This window comes from Nipponia nippon, unplaced genomic scaffold (assembly GCF_047370975.1).
Source record: "Nipponia nippon isolate SJK-2023a ecotype South Korea unplaced genomic scaffold, ASM4737097v1 scaffold_6, whole genome shotgun sequence".
Lineage (NCBI taxonomy): Eukaryota > Metazoa > Chordata > Aves > Pelecaniformes > Threskiornithidae > Nipponia > Nipponia nippon.
Window position 1 is genome coordinate 21,017,385 of NW_028262380.1, and position 13,278 is coordinate 21,030,662.

General features: G+C 40.9%; 1 protein-coding gene across 3 annotated transcripts in view; it reads left to right on the forward strand.

Moving 5' to 3' along the window:
* Positions 1-7,311: 7,311 nt before the first annotated feature.
* The window catches only part of TBC1D19 (TBC1 domain family member 19), a 52,169-nt gene continuing 46,202 nt past the window's right edge, over positions 7,312-13,278 (forward strand). For all 3 annotated transcript variants that reach the window (XR_015699676.1, XM_087736493.1, XM_087736494.1), the window contains exon 1: positions 7,312-7,482. Coding sequence is in view for 2 of the 3 variants with exons in the window: in XM_087736493.1 (XP_087592619.1) it covers positions 7,384-7,482 (99 nt within the window). In the remaining variant the exon portion in view is untranslated. The remainder of the gene's footprint in view (positions 7,483-13,278) is intronic.

The window sequence follows — 13,278 nt, forward strand, 5'->3', positions numbered from 1 at the left end:
AAGTATAACAGACTACCTTAAAACATTTATTACATTTTCCACAGAAGACAAATTCCCCTACTGCAATAAGTAGGGACATGGTTTCGTGGTGGCCTTGGCAGTGTTGAGTTTATGATTGGACTTGATGATCTTAAAGGTCTTTTCCAACCTAAATGATTCCATGATTCTATTCTAAGTAGGATATGGTACCAAGAAGCTATTTCAGTGGAGTAATACTCAATACTGTATAATAAATAAATAGAAAATCAGATATTTTTACTAGTAGGTATAGAACTCCACCACACACATTTTTTAGATATTTTTAAAAAGGGAATACTTCCTGTCACAGACAAAATCCAAGTTCTGCTTGCATTTACATCACATAGCCTCACCGAAATCAGTAGGTTTGAAAAGACAACACAGAATCTCACCCTAGGATACCTATATAGTAATAAACTCTGACCTGGAGATGTTAACTAAGAATCTCCTACGAGAGCTCTTTTTAGTGCATTTCTTGCTTACAGACCGATTGGTTAAAATTTGTAAGAACCTTAAGAGAAGTGGCTAAAGTAAGCTATTACATGTGTACTGGGAAAATGTTCGCTCATGAATGTTGAATTATGTCTTTTAAAAGGATTGGATATGTACAAGAGTTGTGTAAATTTCCCAACAGACTTGCTGATAGGTAAACATATAATTCAAAATTAAGATATAAAATATATGTCATGTGTGAAGTGCACATACTACTCAGTATATAAACTGTATTTGTGATTCAGCATGTGTTTCTCTTCAAAATGGATCTAGATCAATAGACTCCATTTCTGTTTTAAGCCCAAGAAATCCTACATCTGCGTAACTGTATCTTAATAGTCATGGTAAATGTACACATGGGATTTTACGAACAAGAAGATACAGAATGGTAACTGCTAAAGCCCATGCCACTTGATTAATAATAAAACACATGAAAAATGGACTAAAACTAAAAATACTAGAAAAACTAGGGACTTTGTGCATGTCATTTTTTTACATGCCTGATAACTCACAGTTGCTGCTATGACTCAGCAATGCTATTACAAAGTACCCGTAATAGATACTAGGACCTGAGATACGTGATCCTCTCTAGGGAGGCTTATATCTAAAGCCAAGGTCTGGTAGGAAATCACCTAAAATCAAGAACTGAAGCAATGTGAAACTCCTAAAACTAGAGGGATAATCCTTGACATCATTGGTAGTCAAGTCTAGCTCTCAAGTTCAGCCACATATTAGATAAAATATATTACTTCTCACGAGCAATAGTCTGTAATAAGAGATGTTTTCTGCCCTGATAAGTGAAGATACATTATCTAAGCTTCCTACATTCTTCAGATTGCATCAGTGGTATTTGGGCAAGAAATCTCGTTACTCCACAGGAGCTGATTATTGTAAATAAAGTATTGAAACTTCCCAAAATATGCACTGTAACTTTTTGGGCAGTAATTTAAATAAAGCTTAAAATTGATGAGGGTGAGTCACTGACAGAAATTTCCTTTTCTTGCTTTTCTAGTTTTTGCTACACCTCACTGTTATCAGCTACAAACTGATTACACAAGGAAACCAGTGGATGTTATAAAGGTAAGCTTGCAGGATTGGCCTATAACTGAGATTAAAGTTTAACATACATTAGTCTAATACAAAGAGTGAGCACACTGAGCAAAGGACTGAATATGTTCTTCTCTGAAAGAACCTGCTTGCATGAGAAATCCAGACAGTAGCTGTTTGAACCTGACACTTTATTTCGCAGGTGAAGTTCTGCTAACTGGATGGAGATGGAGGATCTGGGTTATGGATTTGAAACCCTCATGACTTAAAATGGTTCCAAGTGGAGAAAGAAGAAATGGAGGTCTGGACAAGAGTAGCTTTTTGGATGAAAAAATAACCCAAACAAAAAAAAATACCAGTTTACCTGAGAGGAGATAAAAATGCCGTGCTGTGCTGTCTGAAGGAAGGCAAATTTGGAGGGTTGGTGGGGGGATAAGTGTATGTGTGGTTTTGTTTTTGTTTTGTTTTTTTTTGTTTTCTTTAATGTCTTATCCTTTTGTTTTGGCAGAAAAAAAAAAACATTGTTGCTTTTCTTTTTTTTTTTTTAAACCTGTGTTTCTGTGGCACTTGTTGGCTGGGACACAGCCATCCTTACAGATGACCCAGTCTGCCATTAGGGATTGCACACACTGCCATTCTCTTGGCAGTTCCTCATGTAGCACAAAAAAAAGGAACTTGGAGATATACACAAAATTTGTGATGCCTTATCAGGGTGAATGCAATGTGTAGTCCCCCCTGGACAGCATTAATCCCCTATTACTCAGGGTGCCAAGGAAAGCTAAAAGTCACTTATCTACAGTAATAACTGACAATGATTGCATGCTTAGCCCTATTCCGCGCTGTAACTCGTTCCCTTACCCTGCCAGCACTGACTGCATGAATGCACCCACCCTCAGCACAGGTAAAGGCGCAGTGTCTCCCCTCCAGTCTCTCCCCATCCCTGTTCCCCCCGCAGCGAAAGCAGCCCTAAGAGGAGACTTCATGACTTGGCATTTCTAGCAACAAGAGAATGAAAGATGAAGGTGAAATCAGAGCAGCATGAGTGTTGTGAATTGCTTAGGGGAAGAGTGTCTTGGGAGCAGCTTCAAAGTGCTGGATTTTGTTGAGTGCTGGGATTTTGGGATTGGGACTTCTGGGATTTTGTTGACACTGCTGGGGTTTTGTTGACCTCCCTCACCCATTACTCTGTTATACAAGGCAACTGCCTCCTTTGGTGATACCTGCAGACAGTCCTGGTTATTAAGTCAACTAATATAGTTGTGGGGAAAAAACCTAAGCTTCCAGGCTCTCAATGCTTCCTTTGAGTGGTTTTCCTTTTCACTGCCTGCTTTTATACTCCAGGAAATACACTGGCCTTCAGAATCGTTTGGAAGCATTATAATGTATTTTGTCTCACATATGGCCTTAAAAATGACAGTATGATGTATCTGTTGCTCCATATCCTCTCCTCTTCTCAATCTAAAACCCACCAGGGAAAAGAAGGAGAGAATATGGGTGAAATATTTCAGATACTGGCTATGTAATTTTCACTTTCCCTTGCCAAATTCTTGATGCTTTCCAGACCTGCAGTGGCAGATAAATATAAGACTCTTGGGATACCAGTATCAGTTATAGCTAACTACAGTAAATTGACACAAAAAAAAGTAAAGAAAGGTATAACATTGTAGAGCATTGCAGCTGTAAAAGGAGGTGTGACACAATGGGGAAGAGAGTTGGTGTTCAGGGTGGTAGGACAGAAATGAAGAGAGGAAAAGACCACAAAAAAAAAAAAAAAAACCCGAACAAAAGAAAAACAATGACACCTACACCAGACCTTCTGATATAAGCAGCAAGCTACCTTCGGTATGTGGTACTGGACATCATAAAACCACTCTACGCTGACTGTACTGCAGTTGCTTACTTGCAATTTAAAAGTAAATCACGATGAAAAAGCAGTAATTGTCAAACACTTATCACATGAACCAAGTTAAACCTGTTATGTGATACCAGGGGGACAGGCTAAAGAGTGGGTTGGGATTTCTGCCAGTGCTTGTTAATCAAGAGATATTTTTTAACAATGACCCTGTATTTCTCAAGCTGCTATGCAGTAAGCTCCTTGTAAGGAAACAAAAAAGAAGCATGTACTTAAGCATAAGATTTCTTAACTGGATATGGTAAGGATACACAAGAAGCAGTTAACAGCACTCGGTGAGATGCTGTAAAGATTATCTCTTTATATTGCCTTGCTTTTTAGCTTTGATTGGTATTTACAAGAAGTAAGTTTTCCTACCCATATTGGAGACATAACTGACAGGAGAGAAACCCAGTGCATAGGAGGAAGGAAACCAGACTGGAAATAGCCTGAAAAAACAGGGACTGAAGAGTGACAGATGTGCACGTGCAGAGGGTAACAAACAAAGGCAGATTTGGAGCAGAGGTAGTCAACTGCAGGAAATTACTCATCGGCAGCTGACATTAGCTTTTTCTCCTGTTTTGTTGACCTATAGAAGACAAGGATCGCTTTTGCAGACCTGTGAAGTCTTACACATTGCAGATGAAACTCACCTGATGTATCATTTCCTCACATTCCCCAGGAGTAGGGGAACTCACACTTCTAACCAGCAAGGTGTCATGGCTTCTGTCCCGCTCCACGACCTGCCATCTGGCTGAACGTGGTGCCGGCAAATCATAGCACGGAAAACAGCCAAACACCATGCTGTGCTACCAGTAGGAACATACCCAACCTCTGAGTCCCCACATATCAAGCAGTCCTGATAAGTGACACGCTCACCAAAAGGAATATAAGATTGCCGTCCCGATGGCAGTTCACAGGTTCCCCCAATAACTGGAAAAGAAAATGCTGCTGAGGATTGTGCCAGGCAAGGGGGTAGGGCTTCCTCTCTTACTTGCAGCTGCAGTGTAAAACCCTGGACTTACAGACATTGAGCTGCAGAGCTTAGTGGCATGCCATGGTTTTCTGCATGTGCTTGTCTTAACAGGTAAAGTTCCTACACAAATGATCCTCCTCAGCAAAAAAAACACACAACAGGAGAGGTACTGTCTCCATGTGAACTCTGCAGAATTTTATTATGAACTAGCACACAAAGCTATTACACTTTGTATGCTTGTTCAGTTGGGAATGTAGGCAAATATTTCATCAATTCCCAATACACAGAGAAAAAAATGTGCTTGTATATGCATGTAAGCGCAGAACTGACAGAAAACTTGATGTAAATCAGAACAGATATTCAAGGCATTGGTAGACAACTGGGCATTTGATTTTCCCATGCTTTCCATAAACTGAGAAGCGAGCTTTCCTCAGTGTTTTGATTTCGCATAAGCAACATTTTCAGGTTTCTCTACAGTTGGTTAAAGAACTTTTATCTCTGATCTTCTATTACCATTCCTCTTTAAACTTCATTTTACCCAGATACGCTCACAAATAAGTCAAAAGAGGTTGCAGAGCGATGAGTTCAGGTGCATTTTTATACCTATTATATCTAGTTGTTTTTTCTAGCAAGGTAACTGATGACATCTGCCTTCATTTCCTCACATCTGCGTCACTCACCTGCAGAGCTTACAGCAGTTAAAAACTTACAACCTGACATTTCAAAATATTGAAACATTCTTTGCTTTGCAGAGGTATGGCCATCCTCAGAACTGAAAACGCATATTAATGCTTGGCTTTGGAGGGCAATGATCAGCTTTTCCATGTTACCTCCTGGAACTCTCTTAGCTTATTTATTAATTATTCTGGGACTTTTAAAATTAGTATTTCAGCTTAGTAAATTAGTTTATTAAGTGAGAATTTGATTACATGGTCCTGTTACTGATGCACATAGACATAGATATTCCCAGGAGGACTAAGTGGATTAAAGTTCCTTGCATTTACATCACCCAAGGAGATGTACAGAGTGCCACACAGCTGCGCTGCTTAAGTGAGGGCTGTGTTGGTTCCTGGTACTGAGCCTGAATTAATGCCTCACCATGCTGAGCAAACAGTGTGTGCTGGTTTTGGCTGGGGTAGAATTAATTTTCTTCATGTAGCTAGTATGGGCTATGTTTTGGATTTGTGCTGGAAACAGTGTTGATAACACAGGGATGTTTTTGTTACTGCTGAGCAGCGCTTACACAGAGTCAAGGCCTTTTCTGCTCCTCACCCCACCCCACCAGCGAGGAGGCTGGGGGTGCGCAAGAAGCCGGGAGGGGACACAGCTGGGACAGCTGACCCCAACTGACCAAAGGGATATCCCAAAGGGATATCCCATACCATATGATGTCATGCTCACCACATGAAGCTGGGGGAAGAAGAAAGAAGGGACGGATGTTCGGAATGATGGCGTTTGTCTCCCCAGGTAACTGTTACATGTGATGGAGCCCTGCTTTCCTGGAGATGGCTGAACACCTGCCTGCCGACGGGAAGTAGTGAATGGATTCTTTGTTTTGCTTTGCTTGCGTGCATGGCTTTTGCTTTACTTATTAACCTGTCTTTATCTCAACCCACGAGTTTTCCCACTTTTACCCTTCCGATTCTCTCCCCCATCCCACCAGGGGGAGAGTGAGCGAGCGGCTGTGTGGGGCTTAGTTGCCAGCTGGGGTTAAACCATGACATAAAATATTCAAGAGTGCCATAAAACTTCACCTGAGTACTGGGCAACTAGTATTCCTCAGCAAGCACACAGAAAGGAGCCTTGGGGCTGAATTTGGTGTTCACACCATCTGGATGTGATACCTCAGGCCCTAAAAAGAAGCTTTTTAAACTGTCTCTCAAGCTGTAATACGAATCTTGCTACATCATACTAGTGCAAAGCCACTTAAACTGCAGCTAAAGATGTTTTTGAGCTAATCTTTCTGTCTGCACTGAAATGGGTTTGAAGACCTTTCACTGTCAGCTCTAGCTGAGAAGCAATTCAAGAAGACAGTGCCTCGTAGCCACTGATTGCAGCAGCTCAGCTGAGGTGCAGTAGCTGACTGTAAGAGAAAGCTTAGTCCTTTCCAAGGCAAAGCCAGGCAGGTTAATTAAGCCGTAAGTAATGATGATGTAAGATATTATTTAGCTTGTTATTGAGACAGACCTGGAATGCCCGGCTGCAGTCCACCTGGCCTGGCAGGTGGTGACGAGCAAGGGACAGCAGCTCCGCACACCTTGGTAGGCTGCTGTCGCCAACCCGCCTCTGCGAGGTGGGCGGTTGGACACACAGGTTGGGGCGAAGCCGTCGCGCAGACGACGGGGACGAGGGCTCTTTTCTCGGCAAGCTCCGGGGAAGCGAGGGGCAGAGCCAGCAGGCCCGGCATGGCCGCATGCCTCCCACACCAGCGTGGGCAGCTGCTGGCACGCAGGCTGTGTGGCCAAAGCCCAAGACCCACAAATAGGCTTTCCTTACGCTTATTTCCGACTTCTTTTCTAGCAATGATACATTATAAACGTTTATGTAGGAAACAGAAGTGCGTGAGATTTTCACCAGAGCTTTAGGCAACCGTTATCCAGCCCAAAATGCGCACGGCCCATGGGCTGGAGGAAGCCTGCCAGGTGCCCGGGGAGAGGCGGCAGCTGAAGGCACCACTGGGGCTGTCTCCCCGGCTCTGGGGACAGCGTGCGGCCTCCTGGGCCGAGCTCCGAGGGGCCGCGGGGGTCTGCGCCACTCCGGGCAGCGGAGAGCACGGCGCGCCGCTCACATCACGATCGGCGGGGAGGAACTTTTCAGTGATGCGTCGCTTTCCACCCGGATGCCGCCGCGGAGGACCGCCTCCGCTACCGCAGTTGCCTGGTAACGCCGGTTACCGAGGAGGGGTGCCGCCGCGAAAGCGGTCCGGTGCAGCAGCCCTCCCGCGGGCAGGGGCGTCGCGATGCTGGACCCGGAGAGCGGGCTCTCCCTCACCATAGCGCGGATCGTGCAGCGGCTGAAGGGCTCCAGCCTCCACTCCCAGCTGGAGCGACAGGCCCGGGTGAGCCCCGACCTGGCGCTGTGCTCACAGGCCCGCCTCCCTTTCCCGCTCCCCCTCCCCGGCGCTTTGTTCCCGGCCGTCGCCCCCGGCCCGGCCCGTGCGGCCTTCGCCGGGGCAGGGGGCCCGGGGCCCGGGGCCTCCCCTCCCTCCCACCCTCCTCGACGGGGCCGGAGAGCCGGCTGGTTGGTTTCTAGAGCTGTATTTATAGTTTCAGCTCCTGGGACTGAAGGATTTCGCAGTGAACATGAAGACTATCCTCTTGAAATCTCACTGCTTCAAATAGTTCCTAAAATTAATCTCTTTGTCTTTTAATCTCTAATTTGGAAAGCTTTAAATACACCCCCCACCCCCCCCCCCCGCCCCTTCCTCCTCCAGAGTGCCCCTGAGAAAATGAGGATTTGGTGAAAGGAAGTCAAAATACATGAAAAACGCACATTAAAGTACATTTTTGTAGCTGGGAAAACCGTTGCTTTTTTTTATTTAGTAACTTATCTGCACTCAAAACCAGATTTTCAAATTTCAGCTGAACTTCATTTAGGATGTTTCAGATTAAAATTGTGTCAGTGTTCATGACCGTAATAACATAGTAGTGGTGCTATAATGATTATTGTGCGTTACTGAAATACTTTGGTTTGGGTTTTATAAAAACCTTGTTTGTTTTTTTTTTCTTTTTTCTAAACAGTGCTTAAAATTGTACAGATTTTTTTAGGGTAGAATGTCTGTTATCTGCCTTAGTTTTGTTAGGTTTTTAAATGAAACATGATTTTCTTCTCTGAATGTCTTTAAAGCTTTCCACAGCAAGTGACATCACTGCGTGTCTTTTCTGTTTTTTAGTTTTTGTTTTGTTTTTAAATTTGTTGATTTGGTCTCTAAATGCGTTTTTAAATGTCTGCTTTGCTCCTATTGATTGACTGCTCTCTAAATATGTGAGTAAGCAAATGTGCATGACTTGAAGGGGGCTGGAATTATCAAAGAGTATAGGTGTTGTGTTCTGCTAAGCGTTGGGGAGTTCAGCATCCCAAATAGATAGCCTGACATGAGGTGAGGAGAGTCAAATTCAAGACCTTGTCTCCAGTAAAGGCAGTGATGGGATTTCAGAAAAGGACTCTCCTTTAACAGCTCCGTTACTGATTATAATAAAACCTGTATGTACTCACCTCTGCATTCGTTCTTTTGTCTCTGTCTCCTGTGAGGCCTGATTTCACAGTCATTTGATAGTTTGCATGTTTGTTTTGAAACACGAGGAAGCTTGGTGTCCTCAGGACTTGGCGGGGTGTTTAAATGCTGCTGGTGGATGGCTATTTTGTACAGCCATTTTGTACAGGTGGACACTCTGAGGACCTTAGCTGTGCACTTCCCTTGTGGTGTTTGATGTCTGAAAGGGCCAGAAACTCTGTATAATTAAAGCATAAAGGTAACCTATAAAATAAATACAGTGTAATGACCACAGCCAAATCTGTCGTGATAGCTTTGCAGAACACTGTTTTACAGATTTCTTGGAGAAGAAAAAAAACGTGGATATATAGGTCAGAAGATTATCCTGGTCATATGAAGTGCTAAGGGGAAAGAAAATAAACGGAGCAACAAATATTCAGGTTGATTCTTAGAGTAGGCGTTTGAAGAGTTTGTAATAGAAGATTAAATCAGAGCTATAGTTCAGTGTAGTGATCTGAAAGACTGGAAAGTTTTTAAATACATCAACTAGAGGATTTCCCAATGTAAAGAGTCATCTTTTGGAGCTCGTAGTTTAAATTAATAGGGCCAAATGTACACCCTGTTTGTCAGGAATCTGTATGTTCTCCTTGATCTTGATTTTTTTTTTTTTTTTAATTGACCTTGCGTGCATTTATGTTCTTTCATACACAGTATAGACTTGTTTTGTTTATAATGCTTGTATAGTCCTAATGCTTGTATAGTCATATTATTGCTATAGTATGCAGTTGCAGAGGCCCTACCAGTGACTTCCTTATCTTTGCTCCATCCCTTAGCAGCTGTACAGAGTTCTGAAGGTTTCTGAATTTTGCTACTTTCTGTATTAAATGAATGCTTGATTTCTCTCCTGTTACATGGGGTATTTCTGTAGTTGCATTATCAAATATGAAATCTTTGCTATTGCTATGTATTGCACCTGAACTCCTGTTCATTGACAGGACGTGGTGTTTTTTTTGTCTGCTGGTTAATGATCAGTTTCTGAACAATGCTTAGTCTGCACTGGTTGCCATATTGATCTATAGGTGGTCCCTTTTTATACAATTTTTAAGCTATTTTTTGGGAAGCATACTGTATTTTGAGAAATCTGTTGAGGCAATGCATCAGAATAAAACTTACTTATTGTTTTGGGTATTTATACTACAGTTGCATTTTGCCTTTACAAAGATTGCTGTTGATCTGTCAGTGTAGAAACTGTAGACATTGCTGATACTCCTTCCTCAAAAATATTTACCCTCTCTGAAGACATGGGAGTCAGAATGGATCCTAGGGTCCATTATAATATTGCCTGAAATGTTTGAGAGAAATTTTTAATCACAGACAGTATTTTAACAAAAAGTCTGTTTTATAAATCCATCTCTTTCAGTGTGTAGGAAGGAGAGCTCAAAATGAACAGGTTTTTTCACGAGTTAATAGAATTTTGGGGTAAACACAATATCCTGACATTATTTGTGAGAGTTGACAGAGTAGCCCTGTGGTTATGAAGTGATCACAGCAGCGCTATGCTTGGCTGTCACTGAGAGCCTGCGCTAGTGTCAAGGACTGTGATACACAATCTCTTTGAAATAAGTTTGGTATGGGCACCAAATGATTTGCTGTCACAGCTTTAGCTCTGTGGATACCAAGATAATCACATTTTTGTCCTGAGGACTGAAGTAGAGGTAGGGTCATATGCTTGTTAGTGACAATTTGGAAAATAAATGTTACATTGATTTTGTAGGTTGAGTTTTGGTATACTGATAATGTGCCTGCAGTTAATACAAAGAGATTAATGCAGGAAAGAGTGTAAATATGCAAGTCATTTGCTTTGGAATTTCTTCTGAGCGTATTTTGTCTTGTGTTTGAAAGGAAAGAGTAAGAGTTACAGAGAGCCGAAATATTAGATAGTAGCTTTTCAACGTGTAGAATTGCTGCTGGGGTTATTGGGGTATCAGAGGAGACAGCTGATCTCACTTTCTTAGGCACAGCTTTCACTGTGTGAGTTTGTAACCAAATTTGTTTGCTTTTGTCTCATTTTTTCTCTTCCCTTTCTGAAATGTAAATGTTTTTAAGGTAAAAATTAGAGGTGGTTAGAAAAACTGAGACATGGACATTTTCAAGCACAAAATGCAGTTTGAAAGCAATTTTGTTTGTGAAGTCTTGCTAAAATTTTGTTTTAGGGAAAAGCTGTGTCAGTGAACTGACAATAAAAATGGAACAGTTCAGAGACATGAAAAAAGTGCTACCTTTTTAACACATTTTCATTTTCAGACAATTCAGAAACTTTGTTTTTCATCATGGTTCAAGGAAGCCAGACTTTATTAATTAATTAAGATTACTCAATCTTAATTTTTGTCCTCCATAAACCTCTAATAGAAATCAGTCTGACTCTGAATTGCCTGGAACCTCTAGTGGCCAGGGGCAAATAACAAGTTAAAAAAAAAAAACGGAAAACAAAAAACCAAAACCAACCAATCAAAAGCTTCAGTAGTTTGTTCCTAAAGAACTTTTCTAAATCAGGAGGTGAAAATAAAATGAAAGATAAAGGTTCTAAATTATGTTTTAAATTGAACAAGAAAGACTCACAATACAAGGAATCCTCTGGGCATTTTCTGTGTAGATGTTCTCAGATTTGTTTCTTATAGGTATGTCTGTAGTGGGACAACTTGAAGGAGAACTTTTAGAAAAACAGGATGATAGCTGTCAAAGTAGGCTAAAAGTGGTAATTTGAGTTTTCCTGACACCCCACGCCACTCTGGCAATTGAGTATTAAGTTTGGGAGTGAGAAAAGATTTTAGGAGGTACCTAAAGGTATGAACAAGGTGTGGAGAGGATATATGCTAGGGTGTGTCATAATCAGAATGATTGTCCAGGGGAGAGGACTCTGCCATTACTCTTTGAACAGACCTGTGACTAGTACCAGAAGGGTTTAAAGAAAATATTAACCAAAGTGAGAGGTAAGGGTTTTCACAAGACTTCAAATGGGGCAAAAAAGGAGAGGAGCTTCCTTTGGGAGCACTAGGAATGTTGCAGCTGGGGTGTTACCCGATTGTGTGCTTTTAAAAGGAGTACAGATAAGCATCTTAGAATAATTTATGTGGAGTGAATGGTCTGCAAGAAATCTGAGGATATTATTTTCGTTACATTTTTCTCCAAAGGTTAAAAAAAGAAATTGATACTGATCCCGACTTAAGTAAAAGATTGAATTAAGAAGGAGAATGTTTCTGTGAAACATAGCATTTATTTAATAAAACTTAGCAAATAAACGTAGGCTCATGAATCATCATAGATAATTAATGATTCTTTTTTGTGCATTGTATTTAACAAAGGGCTTACTATCCCCTCCTGATAGAGCTTGTACTTTGGTTTAAATGCTTCAGTAGTAACATTTGCAGTGCAGTGAATGTTAAATTGAATGCAGTTGTGAATACGTTGATCAGATTATTGAGTTCAGAAGCAATGCAAGCTTGATTCGCAGATTTTTTTTTTTTAATAATGTAGATTATATGTTTTACCTTGTGCGTGTGTATTTTATTTGCAGGACTAATTTTATATTAAAATAAAACCTAGAAAATTTATTAAAACATCAAAATTATATTATTAAAAATGTATCCTGCATGTCTTGTGGGAGAACATAACATTTGAAGCTGTTTATTCCTGTGTGAGGCTAATTGAAAGTCTCTGTTTCAACTGCTAGGTTGTTCTTACTTGTATAAGAAAGTTCACAATATTTTTTCCCTTAGCGTAGTTACTGTAGAAATGTACAAGGGTTGGAAAACTGTCAGTGTAATCAGGGTTTCATACTTAGGGAAATTTGCTTAGTTATGATGAGAATGATTCCTCTTTCTGTTCCAGAAACATATAAACCAAAATCATTCCCTTAAATTTGTAGGATTTTAAGTGTTTAGAGAGTGTTTTATGTTGAAATTGTTGTGGTCGTACTTGAAGTGGTTTTTAACAAGTTGGCTTGATCCTGGTAAAATCTAGTTACGGCAGAATGGAGTATGTGAGAAAAGGTGAATATTTATTAGCTTTCATTGAATTTACTTCTGCTAAAGTTGGACTACATTTGGGGTAGTGTGCTTTATTGTAATTTGGAAAATAATAGCAATAAAAGCTAAAAACATTGTGCACTTGTGCAAAATCATAATGAGCAATAATAAATGCTCTGAGAATGTACATACTTGTCTAAAACAAAAAGGCTTTGAAGATAAATTATCGTGGATAGCCTGTAAAAATATTTAGATCATGTACAGTTATTTGCAGAACTGTTTGCAGCAGGATAAAAATATGTGTTCACCTGATGCAGTTTCACATTTCAGTATAGTTGGATCACTTCTCTGCAGTGTTTATTCTTGTTGAGAAAAGAAATAGTTTAACACTGGAGTTATGCGGGAACACTTTGTTCTGTCAAGCCTCCTCTTCGTAGTATGTTGCTTGTCCTCTAAGTATTTTCCTATACTTTTTTGAGTGCTGTGCCTTGATGGCTCATCTGTCCTCTTGCATGATCAATGCCGCTCCAGTCATGATGACTGAATGCCATTTCCAAATTTAGATGCTAATTTGCAAATAGATTTGTCTCTTTGTGTTCACTTGCTCTGCAAATCA